At 37.4% G+C, this 20,225-nt stretch overlaps 3 protein-coding genes across 4 annotated transcripts in view; 2 read left to right on the forward strand and 1 right to left on the reverse strand.

The window, feature by feature from the left end:
- ppp2r5d (protein phosphatase 2, regulatory subunit B', delta) overlaps positions 1–6,878 on the forward strand; it is a 31,170-nt gene extending 24,292 nt beyond the window's left edge. For both annotated transcript variants that reach the window (XM_049481242.1, XM_049481243.1), the window contains exons 15-17: positions 731–778; positions 885–998; positions 3,927–6,878. In XM_049481242.1, the coding sequence (XP_049337199.1) occupies positions 731–778; positions 885–998; positions 3,927–4,064 (300 nt within the window). In that variant the 3' untranslated portion in view covers positions 4,065–6,878. The remainder of the gene's footprint in view (positions 1–730; positions 779–884; positions 999–3,926) is intronic.
- Positions 6,879–7,625: 747 nt separating this feature from the next.
- Positions 7,626–11,702, reverse strand: mea1 (male-enhanced antigen 1). The gene is made up of 4 exons (XM_007247376.4): positions 11,544–11,702; positions 9,918–10,230; positions 9,635–9,743; positions 7,626–8,677 (listed from the first exon to the last, which is right to left on the reverse strand). Exons 2-4 carry the CDS (start codon positions 10,200–10,202, stop codon positions 8,514–8,516), a joined length of 558 nt encoding a protein of 185 aa, XP_007247438.2. The 5' UTR covers positions 10,203–10,230; positions 11,544–11,702; the 3' UTR covers positions 7,626–8,513.
- A 3,661-nt stretch (positions 11,703–15,363) lies between these two features.
- dnph1 (2'-deoxynucleoside 5'-phosphate N-hydrolase 1) lies at positions 15,364–18,457 on the forward strand. The gene is made up of 4 exons (XM_007247379.3): positions 15,364–15,620; positions 16,579–16,650; positions 17,780–17,890; positions 18,012–18,457. Exons 1-4 carry the CDS (start codon positions 15,485–15,487, stop codon positions 18,137–18,139), a joined length of 447 nt encoding a protein of 148 aa, XP_007247441.1. The 5' UTR covers positions 15,364–15,484; the 3' UTR covers positions 18,140–18,457.
- The last annotated feature ends 1,768 nt before the right edge of the window (positions 18,458–20,225 follow it).

The raw sequence follows: 20,225 nt of genomic DNA on the forward strand, positions 1-20,225 counted from the left end.
TTTAAAAATAGTGTTTATATTGAACATGCCGTGTTCCAATTAGCTTTGACAGTTTCTCATCTTACTTAACTTCCCCCTCCCCCACCTCTTCAGCAGCAGGCAGTGAGAGCGTAACAGAAGGTATAGAAGAGGAGATGTTTAGTAAACTATTAAGAGCCATTTAATTTCGACATGGTTTATTTTTAGCAGCGTAACTTTACTACCTTTTGTGGTGAAGACTTTGTGCTGCAGGAAACTTGCAGACCAATCGTGAGTTATAAATATCATCGAAAATGCTCCTCAGCCAGTCAGATCTGCGCAGATTTGAGTGTGGTGCACACACACAGGAAACGGTTCATTCAGATGACATGCTTCAAAAGGACAGTGATGGTGGAAAAATATTGAGATATAATTTTTTTTATACATATTGGCCAGCTCTAATACAGACTAAGAGCATTTATCGTGGTGTTTACGCTAATATCAATACACTTTCGCCTCAGGGCAAATATTAATAGACCCTCATGCACTGGTGTGAAAGAAGCCTGGGGTATTTCATAAGCTTGTCATGCTTTAATCACTGCTCAAACCATATTGTTCCAGATTTAGCCTAATTACCACAGAACTTCTCTCCAGAGCTTTGGTTGTGTTCTGAGGGAACACATTTAAAATAATCTAGAATTTAATTATGGTTTTATACTGTTGAAGTGTGTCTGTATTAATTGGAGTTTTAATCGATTTCTTTTCTCTCCAGCTTACAAAGCTTCATCCTAACCTCCGACCAGGTCTGCCTCAAGATGAGGTGAGTAACACCAGTAAAACTGGTGAACAGAGGGTGCATTTGTTGTTTATATGTTGTGTGTGTATAAAGGTATATTTAAAAAAAATGTTTGTGTGTGTACAAACAGTATATGATGTATAATGAGAGCCCGGGGATGCCTCACTACTCCATGGAGACGGAGACCCCCACTGCTGAGGACATCCAGCTGCTGAAAAAAACTGTGGAGTCTGAGGCTTCGCAGGTATATGGCCTTGAATTTTAATGCAAACTTAATATATAAAGCCTGAGGATATTCTGTGAGAGCCAGTCGGGCACAATCCTCAGTCCTAAATTCAGAGTTTGAACCAGAGTTGACCCTATTCTGTCCACACATCACCAAGTTACAGTGCTGCAGTAATATCAGCCATCAGCAACTGGTCAGTAACTCATTAGCATATCCAAATATCTGTACCTACTGTACAGAATTCATTCAGCAACCAATTCCTTCACACAGCATCTCTTAAGATATTTTAGTCTGCATAATTTTAGTCTTTTATTCTTTACATACACGTAACAGTAAATGAGTGACATGTTGTTACAACTAGATGCATACTTATCATTATTTTGTAGTAGTCAAAGTGGCAGTGGCTGTAGTGCTGGACGATATGGCCAAAATGTACATATTTATACAATATTTTTCTTAATTCCATCAATAAGATATACTTCCGATATCTATAAAAATATTATGAAAGCTACCGCCTGTGTGTATATAACCATGCACTGACAGAGTTGGGTAATATAGTATGTTATTTAAAATATTGTATCATAATATTTAAAGACATTTTCACTTTACACAGTATTTATCACAATATTGTGACACGCAGACAAAATGTATGAGGATTGACAGATTCTTAAGAACTGCTATTCTAATAATAATTGTATCCTTCATATTGTTACTAATTTCGATACCAAGACGCCACTGACCGAAATGTCTCGGTACTACCACTCAGGTGTTCGCTCTGTCTCTCTTTCTCTCTCACTCACTTGTGCTGTTTGTCTCTCTCTCTCCCTCCAGCTCATTCGCACTAGGTCTCTCTCTCACTTGCTCTTTCTCTCTCTCCAGCTCATTTGCGCTAGGTCTCTCTCTCACTCGCTCTCTCTCTCTTCTCTCTCTTGCTCTCTCGCTCTCTCTCTCTCGCTCTCTCTCTCTCCAGCTCATTCGCACTAGGTCTCTCTCTCTCTCTCTCCAGCTCATTCGCACTAGGTCTCTCTTTCACTCTCTCTCTCCGTCTCTCTCTCTCAATTTTCAATTTCAATTTAAAAAGCTTTATTGGCATGAATTGCAATTAACAACTTTTGCCAAAGCAATGAAACAAGAAGTTAATATACAAAAGGTACAAAAAAATAAATAAATACATAACAATACATATACAAATATATTAATTAACACATCTTACATAAAAAAGTAAATATAAATAAATAATAAAAAATTAAAATAAGTGAATAAGATATTAATAACAGTGTTGTATGTTGTAATTATTTAAGAAGAGTTGTGATTAGATTGTTGATTAAGCTGATTTCTGTGGTGATGTAGAGCTGAGACGTAATTGGCTGATAGTGTTATGGTCTCAGCTTCTTCTCCGAGAACGACTCTGAGTTTATCACAGTCAGACAGAGATGGGAAAGCAGGATTGATGTTGCTAAACTGCTGAAAGTACGGCTCTGTGATAGTCTGGTACTGTGGGCAGTACAGGAGGAAGTGGATCTCGTCCTCTATCTGCATTAAGCTGCAGTGAGCAGGTTCTCTCCTCTCTGGCTCTCCAGGTTTTATGGTATCTGCCTCTCTCCACCTCCAGCCCGTGATCACTAATCCTGTATTTAGTGAGGAGTTTTCTCTCCTGAACTTGTTTAATGTTTAGATACTCTGCCAGGGTGATGTTACGGTTTAATGATCTGTAACAGGTTAATTTTATCTGTTGATTTATTTCATTTGTCCAAATTTGATCATATTCGAGGGAAAGGGATTAACCAATTAGTTTGATGATTAGTTTGTGGAGGAGGAGGTGGAGGAGGCGGGGTTTAGAGGAGGAAGCTCAGTGAGTGGTTGGCTGAGCAGGCAGAGTGGGTGTGGTTTTGAGGACAGGTGATTGGCCAGAAGAGCTCCATATCTGATGGAATTAGGATCAGCCTGATTAAGTGATAGCCAGTATTTTACAGATCTTTTGCAAATATCAGTGTGCAGTGTCTCTCTTTCTCTCTCGTTTATTATTTTTTGTTTACAGTTTAGAAAAAGGTATCGAAAAAAGTATCTTTGGGTATCGGTATTGAATTCATAGTATCATATCAGTACCCAAAATGTTTAATCGATACCCAGTCCTAACTGTCAGTACCATAATATTATCACAGTACCTTAAAATATCAATTTGCTGCCCAGCTCTAAGTGGATGCCAAAACAAATCCCACACATAATATTTGCATGGCAAAACATTTTTTGAGGGAGTAATAACCAATTACTTTAAAAATGTATCCTATTACAGATTAGATTTCCTGTTAAATTGGATTAGATTACTTTTACAGTTACTTTTTACTTCCTGAGTAAACACATTAAAGGTGATGCTAAGGGTTCTGTAGGCAACTTTAGTTCCATAAAGAACCTAAGTCAATTAAAAGGTTTATTACCCTCACTGCTTCTTTATGAAAATGATTGTTTATTAAGGGTGGAAAAAAGCATTGTCGCACAACGCATCGCAAGTGAGAAATTTGACAATGTGCATTGTGTGAACATACAATTCCATGTTCTGTCCATGAAATGTTATGCATTTGCATTGTTTGAACACCAGAGGTCGCAATCTCACTAGGGTGGAGGAGATCGAGGATATGGCAGTAATTTTGGACTGAAGCCAATAACACACACTGTTTCTTACTGCTTACAGGCACCAGATGTGAATACATATATTCTCCATAAAAATAAATCATATTTCTCCCTAACTTTGTCCTAAACGTTAAGCTATGTGGACGTAATTTAGTTTTAATGGAAGATAAAATTTATATAATGCTAGCGGTGGTGTTATAGTGAATGTTATAACAATAGTGAGTGAAACTTATCATGAAGTTCAAGTTAACCGCTACATTTTCAAGGCATTTGTAAAGTTAGACAATTTATTGACGTGTTCTTGCTGCATCTTTTCAGGGCATGAAGGAGATAAAGAAGGACAAGGTGCTGATGCGACGGAAGTCGGAGCTGCCGCAGGATGTGTACACTATCAAGGCCTTGGAGGCTCACAAGCGAGCGGAGGAGTACCTGACGGCTAACCAGGAAGCTCTCTGACCAGGGAACACCGCCACCCTTCACCTGCACCATGCCTAATCTGTCCCTCTTGTCTTTGTCCAGAAATGCCTGCTGTAAACTCTTCTTCTCCTTTCCTGTCTTTTCCTCTGCCTCCTCTCTTTTCCTTCCTCACATCCTCTGGAGAGCCCTTTCTGTAGAATCCTGGCAAATAGAAAACAGTGGAGAGCTCCTGCGCTCTCTGTTATTCTTTCAATCTCTTTCTCTCTGTCACACCGAGAACCCACGCATACAGATACGCACATGCACAGACAGTCACAGACGAGCACTCATTCCAGTTTGCATCTATAGCCACAAGTAGTAATCACTTTTGATCTCTTTTTTTTTGGTCTGATAACAATGTAATAATAATAAATGAAAACATTTCTTTCTTTTTTTTCTTTCTTTTTTCCTTCTTCACTCATTTTTGTTGTCTGTTTTTGAATGTTAGACCAACTTTTCTGTCCCTTTTTTTTTAAAGCTGTTGCTTTTTCAGGATTGCCTTTTCCTGCATTGCCTCTGTTTGTTTTTCTGTGTTCAGTAAATCATGTCTGGCTTGAAGGGTCCATGGTTAACACAGTGCTGGCCATGATAGTTGATAGTGTCTTTGTTTTTGTTTTGTTTTGTCTTTGAGACAGGTTTAGGGACTCTTTGGTGTGTGTGTGGGTGTAGGTCTGTTATTTGTTTTTAACAGTGGGTCATGTTGCCTTGCTCTTGTGGGACTATGTGGAGCATTTGAATGTATGGAATCTTTCAAAATGTGCCACATTACATGGATGTCATGTCTCTGTGATCTGTAGAGAAATAACTAGAGCCTTTGTCACAGTTTCCAGCAGAACCAAGGAACCGGGCTCTTTATATTACTTGTAATAACAGGATAGGTTTCAACGTCTTTGCTCAGAACATACAGTCGACAGTTCCTCAAGACAAAGCATCATGCTTTCCTCTTGCATGGCAGAAGCTATTTCAGATTCCTGCCATCAAATCAAAGGTGGAAGATCTAGACTTGCACCAGGCTGGATCCAGATCCATATCCTTTATAGTTGCAGTGTAAAGCCTTGCCGTCTAAATGTTCTAATCGTCAGAGCCCTTAAAGTCTCCTTATTGGGGGGCTTCTAGGATTTTATTTAAACCCACAGTCTCGTTCAGACAGTAAATGTCATCGCAGGATGTGTTGCGTAATCCGTTTCCTGCCTTAGTGGTGATCTGTTTACAAGCTGAGATCACAGCACTGTAAGTTGCTTTATCACAGTTGATGACCTCTTGAACCAACACCAGCAGACCATTCCATGTTTCATGATCATTCTGCTTAAGGACAATGATGTTTCGCAGTCTTCAGTCCCTAACATCTAACATGCCCCAAAGCTACCAGCTGGTACTCTTCACAGTTCCCTGGCGTGTGGCTAATTATTTGTAATGTGTCAATTACATTTATAGCAGTTTCCTAAGAAAGTCATAGTCTGGCTTTATGAATTTCAGATTTGTCCTATGTTTTTGTGTTGTTTGACATTAAAAACCTCCCATATTTCACATCGCTCATGTGCAGTGGGAAGGGTTAATGTAGTGCAAGTGTCAGGAACCTCCTCGCTCCCCTCTTTCCAGACCTCGCTTGACATTACTTTAATAGATTATGCATTTTTTTAAGCGCCTAAGCAATATTTTTAGAAAGAAGATTAAGAGAAAAAAAATAAAAGTAAAACATGCACTTAAAGGTGTATGGTCGAGCGCTATACAATCCTCGTACTAGAACTATAAAGAAGAAAAGAGATGCTTGCTTAACTTCCCAGGCTGATTATATGGGAAACAAGCCTGCAGTTACTGTTGCAAATATTTGTGTATTTTATATTGTATTGTATATTGCTTAGGGTTGCACCCTTGCTTGTCACAGCCGTTATGATTTTTCCCTCTACTCCCCCCCCCCCCCATCTTTTTATTTTGCACTTCTGTTACCTCCTTCTACTGTAAACACCCCCTCTATATGTTGTAGAATGATTATATATCACTCACTGTGACCATTCCAATAGAACGTTCATTCACTCCTTGAGTAGGTGGCCAGACAGCACAACACTTTCCTCATCCCAACAAAGCTACACAAACAAATGAACACAGTAAAGGCTCAGTTATAATACTTCCTTTATGTACAAAAATGGAAGTGTCAGTTTTAAATGTTGAAATCCTCACACATACTTGCGTTACTGTGCATTCTTTACGTTGGCATGAATTTTAAGCTGTTTATTCACTAAAAGAGGGCAGCTCAGAAACAAATTTTTACTGATTGCAACAAACACAGAAACAGTGGAGGAGGTCATGATGAAAATATGCTTGTTAATAAAAAGACAAAAGAGGCAGTGATGGTGTAAACCCTCTGGGATCCACAAACTCAGTGCCTCTTTCAATATGTCTATTAATATCTTCGCAGTAATACAGCGCAGAAATAAAGTTGAAACATTAAAATCTGTAGAATCTGCCATTTTTAATTGCATCTTATTGCAAGATCAGACATGGCTTACATACATAGTTATTAAAAAGCAAGTTTACTGTAAGTCACTCCACAGCTGTATGATAAAGTAAGTGTCCTGTGTTTCGTTTCAAACTAAATATAGACGAGCACATGATTCCATAAAAAATAGTTTTGTAACAAATGTTCAATAGAAACTTTTGGAAACATTGAACTTGATGCACTTTGATGGACATTTGTTTGATCTCAGAAGGTCAAAGTTACACAGTGAGTTTATTTTATGTCAGAGTTTCTTTTCTAATTGTGTACATATGGCATTTGTCATGTTTAGCTTAAAGGTACAAAAGTTTTTTTTTTTTAAATGCATGTATAATAAACAAAAAAAAATTATTGTCCAACAATATAAATCACTAGATCTTACCTAGTGGCTTAGTGTGAGGGTATGCCTTTTTTTCTGTAACAGGCCATAGGGTCTGCAATTTGTCATTAAAAGGTAGTTTATGGTAAACATGCAAATAGGAAATTCTTACATATTGTATTTTTAAACTATCTGCTATACTGCCCCTGGATTTCAAGTGATACTGCCTCATTACGTTTTTATCCACAAGCTTTCGGAGAATGTGCACAGATACGAATAATGAATGTAGAGTATGACTGAAGGCTCCGCCGTCCATATCCGATTACATATTTAACAATGATCATAAATGAGCCTTTATTTGTGCAATGTAATTTTCACACGATAGTCACGCAAGAGACAGATAAGCAATTGGTAAATCCCTGTGCCTCTCTGAGTTCTCATCTCAAGGGGACAACACTGCACAGTTTGTGTCTCCTGTGATGTTTTACTAGTCTCCTAATAACATTATTTACAGTATCCACCAAAAACAGCCGCTATGCCTGGGTCCAAAGCGATAATCTGGTTTGCTTTGTGGATGGGCTTTGTGTTGTTTGTTGTCTGGCAGCCACATGCGTGCACACACTGTAGAGGGAATATAATGAAAGTATGGGCCTCTCCACACTTTGCCCTCCCTCTCCCCCTCTCCTTCCCTCCTTTCCCAGGCCCTCCTCTCCCCGAGTCTGACACTAATCTTAAGCTGCTTTCCAGGTCATATGTACATATGTTGTACTTTAATTAGGTAGAGCATTACATAGTATGAAAGTCATATTTTGTACAGATGTTCATGTATGTACAGAACAAAATAAAGTCCAAAAAAGAAAAGAACAGTGTGTTTCTGAAGATGCTGCACAGAGATCTATACTATATTCACTACTACACTATATGTACTGCAAACAGGTTACAAAGCTACGATTGAGCTGATGTCAGTTAATTGAATGCTCAAAGCCATTGATTTAATTAATAGGTAATTGTATTTTCAATGTTTGTGAGTTCATGAAAAACAAAAATGATTTTAAAGTACAATATAAAAAAAAAAAGCATACCATGTTGAAATGAACGATTAGATTAACATTTCTCAAGCCTGGTAGTGGTCCTCCACCCTGTCGTGAACATTTTAGTGTTTTCTCTGCTTTAACACTCCCACTGCAACTCTGAAAGCGCTGGGAGCAGTGAAAGCACTGTAATAATGTGCAGCGCAAGATGCATCCAGGACCAAGATTAAGAAACAAAAAACAGACTATATGGTATGTGACACACAAGTTAGATACACTGGTATTACTCTGGTATGGTACACTCAATACAATCTTTTGATAAGGGTAAATAGAGATTACTTGCAAAGTTCTGAGACACTTCACCTTCTGTAATCCTGAAAGACTTCAGGGATATTCATGCAGCGAACGATAAGCTCTAGGACTATGAATGTATTTTGTGATATTTGGTCTGCAGGACATGTTTTATCTTCTAATCACAACCAAAGGAAACAAAAGGGTGAAGCACATTTATATCCAGTTCCCAGTCAGTTTAGTCACATGGGTCTTTTGAAGTTTAATGAACGAGAGCTACAGGGTGGAGGAGATGACGAAGGCCTTGGGTGGTTTCACTTGTGTTCCAGTATAAGGCTTGCAGAGCTCTGCCGGGACTGAAGGGTCTTTTGGACCATGTCCTTCCACTGGTCGTCAGAGATCTCCTGCGCCCAGGAAGGAATACCCAGTGTGGGCAGGTTTACTGCTGCCATGGTCCTCTTTACAAGCTCCACATGATCTGTGAACAGTGGCAATAAGCCAGTAAATAAAAAAAATTAAAGGAGTTTGTAAAGGTTTGTTTTGGCAGCCACAGACAGCCATTCCTGTCAGCAAAACCATCGCAGATTTATTTTAGTGATTGCAGTTGAACTGTTCAGGTAGTCAGCACTTGAGAAAAGTATGTACCATGCTATTTCTCATATTTGATTAAAAAAAAAATGCTATTCTGTGGTCTTTGGCTTTCAATGTTCAGGGATCTGTTGAGCTGCTAATGCCAACCATGCAGTAGATTTTAAAAATATATATTTTTTAAACACACATCCACAGACTGTCATTATTCTGCAAAGACTGGAAATCTGCAGGGTGACTGATAGTAAGATAAGATATTAGATAAGTGTTTATTAATCCCACAGTGGGAAAATTTGTAATGTTACATCAGTGCAGAGGACAGAGGTGACAGGAAATATATAAGATAAAAAATAAAATTCTATATATACAAAAAAAAAAAACAAGAAAACATAATACTAAAAAATATAGATCTAGAAAAACTAAGAATAGAGGTGGCATGGTTCATTGTATATAAGCAGTAATTAATATTTTTAGTAAACTGATCCTCGTATGCTGCTCGTGGCGAATTTAGCTACTGTAGTAGAGCAGTAAAAAGTGAACAGTTTTATTGTGCATAGTAAGATATAGTAGAAAATGTCTACTGACATTAGTAAGACTAAATGGAGCTGTATTTAAACATATACTAAAATTTGTGACAGCCTAACAATCTACACTAGGTCTGGCTTTAGCAATCCTCAAAATATTATAAATATTAATATTAACTGGAGATTATGTTTTGTGTTCAAGATGAAAATATAAGATATAGTTTTAATCATAGTTTATTACTTTTCTCATGGCTTATGGAAAATCTGCCTTGAAATTGAAACAGACGCTTCTTTTAAAATCATACATTACATGTTCTGCTTACCTGGATCCATAGGAATGGAAGAGTGACTCTGCTGTGCAGCAGCTCCTTCAGGATCCTCCTCCTCATCACTGTCTGGAGGTGGCGGCTGAGGCAGGAACAAACCCATGGCCTGTGGAATAGCCATTGATTATCAGTGAAACATCTATCACATCTATTACCCAGGACATACAGCCTTAAATCACAGGTCATGATGTGTAAAGCGAAGCAAAGCTTTTCCTGCTGTATAATTTGGTTCATTTATTAATCAGTTTTAGCTGCAGCAGTGAAGTCACACATACTCTACCTCTATTCGCTCCTGGACTTCTTGGATCTGCTCGGCATGTGTTCCCTCGTCGGGTTGCTCCACGTTCGAGTTGTTTAGGCCATCGGGATCCTGGTTCAGTGGCTGGTAATAATATCCCCCATTGTCTTCTTCTTCCTCCCCAGCTCCCCCTTCCTCCTCCTCCATGTCCTCACCACTCCACTCTTCTGCAACCGCAGTGTCGGAGGTCCTGTCCTGCACCAGATCCTCCTCGGAGCTCGGCAACACTCTTTCTGGACCCATGTCTCGAGCCCTGCTCACTTCCATCCACGGGCTCTGAGTTCTGTCTGCAGCTCTGTGTAAATAAAACAGCTCATAAATCAGTCTCTCTCTCATTTAAGTGAATAGAAAGACAAAAACTTGATACAAAGGTTTCTCAATCTTCCAAAACTGACCCTTGATTTTCTTAACATAAATTAATATTTGATTTGAGAACAAAATAAATAAATAAAAAAACTATAAAACCTGCTACCCTTTAAAATTTTGTAGCAAAATATAAAACAAAACATTCTGTTCTAAAGTAAAAAGGCAAATCATTTTCTGGTTTGTTTAACACTTCTGGTTTACGAACTAACCATGTGTTCCTGTATAACTTTAATGTCTTCAATATTAAATTTAGAGTGTAAAAAATATATAAAAACCAGGAAAACACATTGAATATATATATATATTGGTTATTGTCAAGAAATGTCACACAATTCCCTAATGAGCTGATGAGTGTATCATTACAATACTACAGCATGTCTTTAAGGAGAATTCAGATATAGATGACCATGCTTGTTTTATAGCGTTTAAATAATGCGTTTAGGTGCTCTGTCTGTCTATCTACCTGTATATATGTCTGTCTGTCTATCTATCTGTCTGTCTGTCATCATCAGAGCTGCTGTAGCTGCAGGTAGCTCTGGGTTTATCTGCTACAGGCAGCAGCAGCACTAATAATCAGATCATATAATCAGATTCAGATCAGTGTAAAATAATCACACTCTGCTGAACACTGCAGTGCACCGGTGCCGCTCTGTAACACTGCTGTAGATCACTCTTTTCTGGGGTTTTGGAGAGACTGGTGAGGAGATGAGGACTCAGCTGAGCGGTGTTCTGTCGATTTCTGCTACCTTGTCTAAACGTGCTACTAGTGTACATTTACAGGCAAAGCTACTTAAAGTAGATAAATAAAACATCAGGTGGCTTAGGATATTCCAACAGGCAATAACAGCATCGTTTTCTACAAGTTCACAGCACACGTAGGTTATCTGTACACGTACGTTATATGTACAGCCTAATCACTTTATCAGTCAACATTTATTCTCTTTTTATATTAATATACTTTATCGCTATTTGCACCTTTATAACACTTAAGTACACCATATATCAATACGCCTACACTGTGAAAGAAAACTCACCCTTGGATATAAACAATATAAAACACAATTACGATTTAAAATGTGGATTTTAAATCGCGCATGCGCAGTGTCGCTAGGCAGCACATATCGCCGGTTAGCACAAATCGACAGAACACAGGCAGAGGCAGCAGCAGCAGGGGGTAAACTAGCACAGGCCAGAGAAGAGCTCCTACAGAGAGATTACAGCCTGAAACCTCTGAATTCATACCTGCACCAGCGCCGCCCGCAGCCCCGCCAGCGGCCTCTCCTCTATAACCCCGCGATTCTCACTCTGAGAGAGAGAGAAACTCGACACAACACCGCGATAAACTCGATACTAATAAACGCAGCTTGTCAGAGCGGATAATCAGAGAGCCTCTACAGAGGAGACTGACCCCTTCAGAGTCTCATCCGGGTTTATTTAACCACCAGAGGGCGCTCTCGAGTGAGTCCAAAATGAATGGGTTCATATGGAGCTATTGAGCAAAATCATAACTTAATAAATGTGTAAATTAATCATTTTTATACTGAAAGAAGTTCTATTTCCTCAACACATAACAACATTGAGTGTTTCTGCTCCACATATATAATTTATAAAGCTTTTAAACTAAAGTTATAAGCATTTTAAATTTAAATTATAAGCATTGTTGTAATTTCCTGGGTTGACACAATTCAGAATTAAATTGAGAATGGCCCCCTAAATAAAAAACTTAATTATGAATTTGAATTGTAGAACGTAGAATTAGAATTCCATGAAATAATAAAACATTCATAATACATAATTTAGATGTGTTTAACAATAAGGTTTTATAGCAACATTACATATTATTAAATTACATTATATTAAATCAACACTTAAAAACTTATTCCAAAAAACATATCATTAAACTTGTAACTTTCAAATTGTGGACAGTGATAGGACAGCACTTAATTTCCCAGAATACATAGCTTGAAATGATAACTGCATTTACCAAAACAGTGTTTCATTAGATGAAGACATTGGTAATTATATATCATTAATGGAAGGTATGCTTAATGTTAGTGTCTGTACTTCTATTAGGAAGAAAATGAATGGTAAAAGTATCACATTTTGACTGATATGTGATAAAAATATTTTTTTCTAAATTGCATCAAATTTAATTCCACTTTCTGTTATTCAAATTCCAATTCAGTTCAACATCCTGCATTGTAGATTTAATTTAAATTAATCAATTTATTGAATTGAATTAAGTTCTAAAATGCTAAATTTTGCACAACCCTGGTAACTTCAGTAACAGCTCACCAACCATATAGCTCACTGTGTAGAAGTAATGCAAGCATCTCTGTTGTACAAAACTCGTATCCTGTTGAGAAATGTAAATAAACAGGTAGGTTTTCTTTGCATTTTAGCAAAACACTTCATTCTGCTTTCCAGAATTAAATGAATATCCTGGACAAGTAGTTGAATGCATTATATAATATGAGTTTTTAGCCGTTTAGCTTCGTTCACCCCGTTCGTTAAGGTCTCGCTCGAGAGTTCCCTCTAGCGGTCAATGTCAGTTACTGATAAAAAAGTTTAATAATCTGAAAGTGGACAGGCTCGCTATAAAACAGCTTTGTTAATATTTTGCTTCCTCGCGGAAGCGGAAATACGTGAAGCGACCTGAATTGTCACGTGGGCAAATGTATCTCGCGCCAATTTAAAATTCACACTAAATAAACAGTGAAAAATCCGCATCACACACACACAGACAGTAAAACAGAGAGTTAGAATTTATTTACTAAAGGACACTCCGGGAGAGGCCGGGACTCAACAGCGCTGTTGTTACAGTGGTCACAGTGTTGTAGGGTGTTGAGCCACGTGGGGGCGCGCTCGCGCTCAGACACACAGCCTGAACCTCAGGTCAGACCCGGTGTTCTGCCAAGTTCTGCTACCCTGTCAAACAGTGCTGCCCTAGTGTCGGTATGATATTTGAATAGCCTAAATCGCGGTATCAGGCTAAAGTTAAGGCACTATAGGTGATTATTTTTTTCTTCTTACACGGTTGTAACACTCATGCAAACAATGATTGTGATTTTACAATGCACCCGGGGGAAAAACTATCAGGAAAAAAAATATCAGGAAAACAACAGTGGATAACCCAGGTCCAGAAAGTAAAAATATATCTCAGGAACCTTGGGTTTGAGTTTTACTTTTGGACGTTGGTTACCCACCTCTTGAAAAAAAAAAAAAAAAACACATGAAAACAATTTTTTAAAAATTAGTTTTGCGCATGCGCAGAGCCGCTAAGTAGCATATATTGATGGGTAGCACAACTCGATAGAACGCCGGAGCCGGTTTATATAGAGAGACTGTCCACTGCACAGCTCCCCGTTATATCAGATACTGACCATAACCGCTAGAGGGAGCCCGCTAGCGAGACCTAAATAATCGGGGGTGAATAGAGCTAAACGGATACAACTTAAATTAAAAGTAGTAACTAACCCTTTGTCCTGTATATTACCTCAGCTGTAAAAATTATAATGAAATATTTTTGCTAAAACATTCGGTAAAACTAACCTACATATTTCCATCTTTCTTCAGGTTTTAGGCAGCTGTGCGAGTCAAGAGACGGCTTGATGACGACAGGGCTTAATCCCTATTGGCTAGAAACCCACCTCACCTCACACACCCGTGACCATACCTGTCAAGTCTCCCGTTTTGGCCGGGAAACTACCGTATTTTACTCCTCTTTCCCGCCGTCCTCCCGTATAAGTATTTTCCCGTAAATTTCCCGTATTCTATTAAAATAAAAAATATATATATTATTGAGGAGACAGGGCACTGACCGCTCTGTGTCTCTTAACCAATCGTGGAGCCGATTCAAGGAGAAAGTCCCGCCTTTCAGGAGAAACAGCCAATCAGCTTGCAAAGGAGGGTCAGTGTGGGGAAGCCACAGAATTTGTGCACCCTTTGTTCAATTTTAAATCCATTAAATAAATAAAAAATATATCATATAAAAGAGTGCATTTATTACAAAAAAGACATGAAATCTTAATTTAAAAAAAAATATATAGAAAAGGGTTTTTAATTTGGCTGTATTAAAAGAATGACATATGTAGGAATGTGCACAACATTTCAGATTCTGATAATCTAATTGTAGTGTGTAAGTGGTTCACATGTGGTTATTTTAGATTTATTGTAAACCTGTCTTAAAATGTAAGGGATACTGAACCTTCGTTGGGCTGGGGGGACGGCTTTAAGCGTACAGAGGAAAATATCCCTTATTTTTAAATCTAAAACTTGACAGGTATGCCCGTGACGCTGTTTTCTGTTCGTTCTACAAAAAAATATAAACATACATATAAACATATAACTTTCTCTTAAACTGAATACTGCACATTATAGTAATATTGTAATAGTAATATTGTGTCATTTGTCATTTTATTACTGTAAAGCACAAAAATTATTTTTGTATTTTATATCCTTACCTTTTTCTCTCTAAATTCTCTGTAGTTTTTGTTTTAAAAACTGCAAACAAAAAAGCTTGTTTTATATTTGGTGAAATAACCCTGTTTTTTAATCACAGTTTTCATGCATCTTGGCATGTTCTCCTTCGCCAGTCTTACACACTGATTTTGGATAACTTTATGCCACTCCTGGTGCAAAAATTCTTGGTTTGATGGCTTGTGATCATCCATCTTCCTCTTGATTATATTCCAGAGGTTTTCAATTTGGTAAAATCAAAGAAACTCATCACTTTTCAGTGGTTTCTTATTTTTGTTCCAGAGGATGTATTCATATTAAAATGTTACCATTAAATTATTTGTAAGGCCAGGTAAGTTTCAAAATGAAAATTAAGTCGTTTGGATAAAATATAATTTTCTCTAATATAAATAATACACAGTACTTGGTGTAACCTAACTGTTCTCCATAGCAGTGATTTTAGCTGTTCATGTCCATGCAGTTTAATGCTACAATATCAGAGGAAGAGCCACACTGTGAGATCTGCTGTAGTTCTCTGACCTGACTTTTCTCCAGCACGTCTGTTCATTTGTACTCGCTGTAGAGCGCCCCCTGGTGGGGGTCAGAGAGGCTCAGGAGAGACTGTTCAGTGGGAGTTCTCCTCCGCAGAGGCTCTCTGATAGAGCAGGAGTGTAAAGATTGATTTGTGTTTATAAAGAAAGTTTCTCGGTGTCTCTTTAGGCGATATGAATATATATTTCTGTGGCAGTATCCGCGGGGGGCGGGAGGATGTGAAGATTTATCAGAGAATAGTGAAGAAATTACAGACTTATGGGAAAGTTCTCACCGAGCACGTGGGCCACGCTGATCTCTCTGAGAAAGGTAACGTTATTCACTATCCGCACCCACATCATCATCTACACCTCCTGCAGCTCGAGCCCAGGAGATCTGTTCACTCCCCCACAGTGAGGAGGATTTAACACCCCCTCTTATCTTTAAACCTTAGGGTCAACTTAACCCCAGCGATTATAACCTCCTGAAAATGATTATATAAAAATTCAAACTGTTACCAAAATTTATGTCACATCCTATATTTCTCTGTTGACTACTTAACCATTTGATGAGCAACATTCCCCCCAAACAACCCCTCTAACGCACACATGGGTGAAAAATGACCCATATTAATTTTCTATGTGAATTCATGCATGACTGAGGGTATCTTTGGCACTAGGGGTGGGCGATATGGCTCTAAAATAATATCACAATATTTCAGGGTATTTTTGCGATAACGATATACTTGGCGATATAGGATAACAGAAAAATAATTCATTAATTTTAGGAATATATTATAAGAGTATAACAGTATAATTATAATGTGGCAAAATAAATAATATAGCATAAAATAATAAAAATGCAGCAAAAATATTGCAGAATATTTTCATGCATATAAATTGCAAATTAAAACAATTATGCAATAAATACAGTAGTCCATTATTTACTGTGAAGCTTTAAGACTATTATGTATTATCACGATATGGATTTTTAATATCATGATATTTCTGTGTCACGATATATTGTATACGATATAATATTGCCCACCCCTATTTGGCACAAATCGTATTTTTTTCTTTTTCTTTATTACTGTATGAAGAATCAGCTTTTGAATTTCTACATCAGATTTTCACACACGAGTCGTGGGTCGTGTCTGACCTTTGTGTGTAAGTTAAACCTGATGTAGAAATACAAAAGCTGATTCTTCATTAATAAATAAAATATTAAACACACTGTTGAGTTAGATCAAAATGTTTCAACAGGAACTAAATTTGTCCTCTTGATTTAGGTGAGGATGCTGTGCTGGACGGAGACAAGGCCATCCACAATCGGGATATGGAGTGGCTGACTTCAGCTGATGGTGAGATTTTTAATAGGAGATCATGATGTTCATTGATACATAGTGTCTATTACATAATAAATGAGCTTATATCTTCCTCACACTTCTGTAAGACTAAAACTTTATAAAACAATTTATTAGGTATTTACTGAAAATAATCGTATAATTTGTCTGAAGGCTGAATTCTGATGACTGAACATGGGTTTTCTGTTTATTTTAGAAACACTTATTTGTTTTTTTTATTATGTATTAATTTTTTAGCATTTAGCTGTAGTTAATGGAGCTCTCTCTCCTCAAAACACTTGTTTCACTGCTTGACAGCCCAGTGCTGGCTCTTTGTAGCTCTTTAGCTGATGTTTGACATAGGCTATGTTCACATTACCAGGCTAAAGTGACTCAAATCTGATTTTGTACTTAATGTGGCTCAGATCTGCTTTTTTCATGGCTGTGTGATTGTGCCAAATCCAGTTTTTTTCAAATCAGATTTGAGCCACTTTCATATGTGGTCTTAAATTGGATACATATCCAGTCCATTGACATGTGACGTAATTCATGTGTCTTTTTACTTTCATGCATACGTACATGCTTCTTTTTTCGTATCCACACATCTCCTGGTGCAGCTGTGCAGCTATAGCTTCAAAAACAGCAAAAGCAAACCGCCTGGCCTTTTTTCACTGCCTCGACCTGAGCATGTACTTCAGACCAGCTGTTTGCTCTCCATCTGAATTGTAATGATTAATGTGTGGGTTTGACTGGCTAATTCCAAAGTGTCCTATTAGTGTCCAACTACAAGCTACAGATGATACAGTGATATCATTAGTAAATAATATAATATTATATTATAGTATAATATAATGTAATATCAACCACGGAAATAATAACAACTATGATCATGCCATATTCGCTCTCAGAATTGGCAGTCTCTGTTTGTTTAAGATGCGGAACTGCAATCAGAATCCACTTAAAGAAGTACTTCCACAATAATGATTGGTTTGGTTTACTCATTAATTTGCGAGCTAATTCACGTAGTTGCGTAAGGGTTTGGAAAACACTCGTTAATTAACAATCAATCGTAAGTACAAGTTAACAAGGTTCTTAGCATTACAAAGTGTTACCACCATTCATCTTCTTTATTTTTTATTTTTTTCAGTCATAGTTGCTGAAGTGACTCAGCCGTCTCTGGGAGTGGGTTATGAACTAGGTCGGGCTGTGGCCATGAAGAAGAGGATCCTCTGCCTGTTCCGACCTTCATCTGGCAGAGGTAGTGCTGTTACTTCTATAGTCTCTCTACACTTACAGAGCTGTAGGTGAAGATTAACCGTTCCTTTGATATGTCTATAAATAGTGTCCTCAGTCACTTAATATGACTCTGTTGTTTTTAGTGCTGTCTGCCATGATACGAGGAGCTGATGGGGGATTGGACAGTTCTCTCTTTCAGGTACAGGATTATACAGAGGAGGAAGTCGACGGGATCCTGGAGAAGTACTTTGGTAAACTCACCAAAAGCTAAACTTGCTGTTATCCATTATCCAAATCTAAAGACACAGTTTAACAAGCACTCAACCTTTCCACTCTGTTCTTCTTAGATTACTCTGACACACAGTAGTTCACAAGTAGTCACTTTTTGATTTGTTCATGTCTTTAAAAATGTAGGTGTAATAGAACTTTGTTAGGATAAGAAAATGCGTATAATTGTAAGTGTTTTGTTGTGTCATGTCTTACCAAAATGTTATGCTTGCTATAGAATACCAATGGCAATAACATTCAGATTGTTTAGGTGGTTAATTGAATTAAAATTTGTATTTTTTAAAATAAAAATATAAATACACTCAATAAAAGTGTTTCTTTGATTTTAAAATATTATTTAAGCAAGTAATTAATACAGTTGATTAGATGATTGTAAAAATAAAATAAAACCTTATGTTGTGGGTCAAATTAACCTATTTAACTTTTTTCTGTAGATAAAAATGAAAAATAAATTTTAAGCATCCTTTGATATATTGTGGGATGTAATTTGTGTACTGAAATAAATAAATAGGTAAATTAGTAAAAGTACAAAATTGATATGTATATTATTATCTGTTACATACACACTTTGGTAGATTTGACCTGGAAACATTACTTCTGTTCCTTTCAGCAACATAACAGGGAATTCAATGCTGTTTCTATAAAATAAGAAAATATTTGATTTATTGTATTGCTTATTATTCAGGACTGGGGGCAAAAAAGTAGATTTTTACACAAGACACTTAAGGGTCAGTTTCCCAGACAGGGATTAAACCTAGTCTTGGACTACACAGCATTTGGAATGGAGATTTTCCAATGAAAATAACAAATAGTCCACGATTAGGTCTAATCCCTCTGGGAAACTGACCCTAAATGTTTTAGCCTGCTTCTTTTCTCTGCTTTAAAACCACACTGCTACTGTGGTTGTGGTTGTTTTTTAAAGGACTGTTGGCATGCATGTGCAGAGCTGACTGTTTGACCTATTCTCCATGGGTTGTCTCTGACACTTTCTGCTAGAATTTTAACATTTCCAACTGTAGTCATATAAATGAGCTCAGGCCTGATTGTGATTAAATGGGTCGTGATAGTTGTCCAGAGTTTATTTCTAGATATGGAAGATTTTATTCAGTTCCTGCAGTCCTAACACTTGCTCATACTTGCTAATGTTCGAGTCCTTCAGCCAAATCGTGAAACGGTCAAGGTGATCCAGTGAAGCTGGGAAAAAAACTAGATTGAGTCTAGGGGTGTAACGGTACTTGAGTTCATACTGAACCCCTTACATTTTGATGCACATGGTCACACTGTACACTGTTCTTGCTGTTAGGTTAAGTTGTTTCATGAATGAAAACTGCTAAATACAGACTGCAATAAAAAGTTACCTAAAAATATTTAAATTAGGGTTGACTAGCTTCTAAGCCTAATGTGCCTAAATATTTAAACTTCTGTTGAAAATGTGTTCTGCTCAATAAACAGCTGCTTTTTGATAGATTTAAATTATTTGAAAAAACATATGTTAGATGTATCTGTATTCTGGGTTAATGTATCAGAATTCCTCAAAAAGTTTATTTTGTACAGTTAGTTTGTATAGGTTTTTTTTTTTCTGTTTTTTTTTTTTTCCCTCAGTAGTGTGGTAGTACTCAGGTCCAGTCTTGGTCTTGAGGCTATAAGCAAGCAGCCTTGGTCTCAACCTTTTTTTGTAATCTTTCTAATCTCGGTCTCGGGGTGAAGTGAACTCGGGAATTGTTGTAGGTAAGGTTGAGGTAATGTTTAATAGAAACAGAACTTTTGTTCTATGTTGTATTTAAGTCTACGACTGCAGGACAGCAGTGCCAATGTTACACCTTATAGCACGAACCTCAAGTGTATTATTGCGACTATACCACAGTTCACAGTTACTGTTTATTAAAAGATTTGAGTTAAAGAAGATATATGTTTAAATGTTAAAATAGTTCTATTGCTGCTTTGTTTGTAGCTGCACTGTTTGGCTTGTAAGTGCTGCATTGTTGGTAGGTTACCTGTACGTGGCTTCAGTTACAGTGCATTACCGGCTGATAATGGCACTCACAGAACGCCTCTCAACCCATCACATT

This window comes from Astyanax mexicanus, chromosome 7 (genome assembly GCF_023375975.1).
Source record: "Astyanax mexicanus isolate ESR-SI-001 chromosome 7, AstMex3_surface, whole genome shotgun sequence".
NCBI classification, from domain to species: Eukaryota; Metazoa; Chordata; class Actinopteri; order Characiformes; family Acestrorhamphidae; genus Astyanax; species Astyanax mexicanus.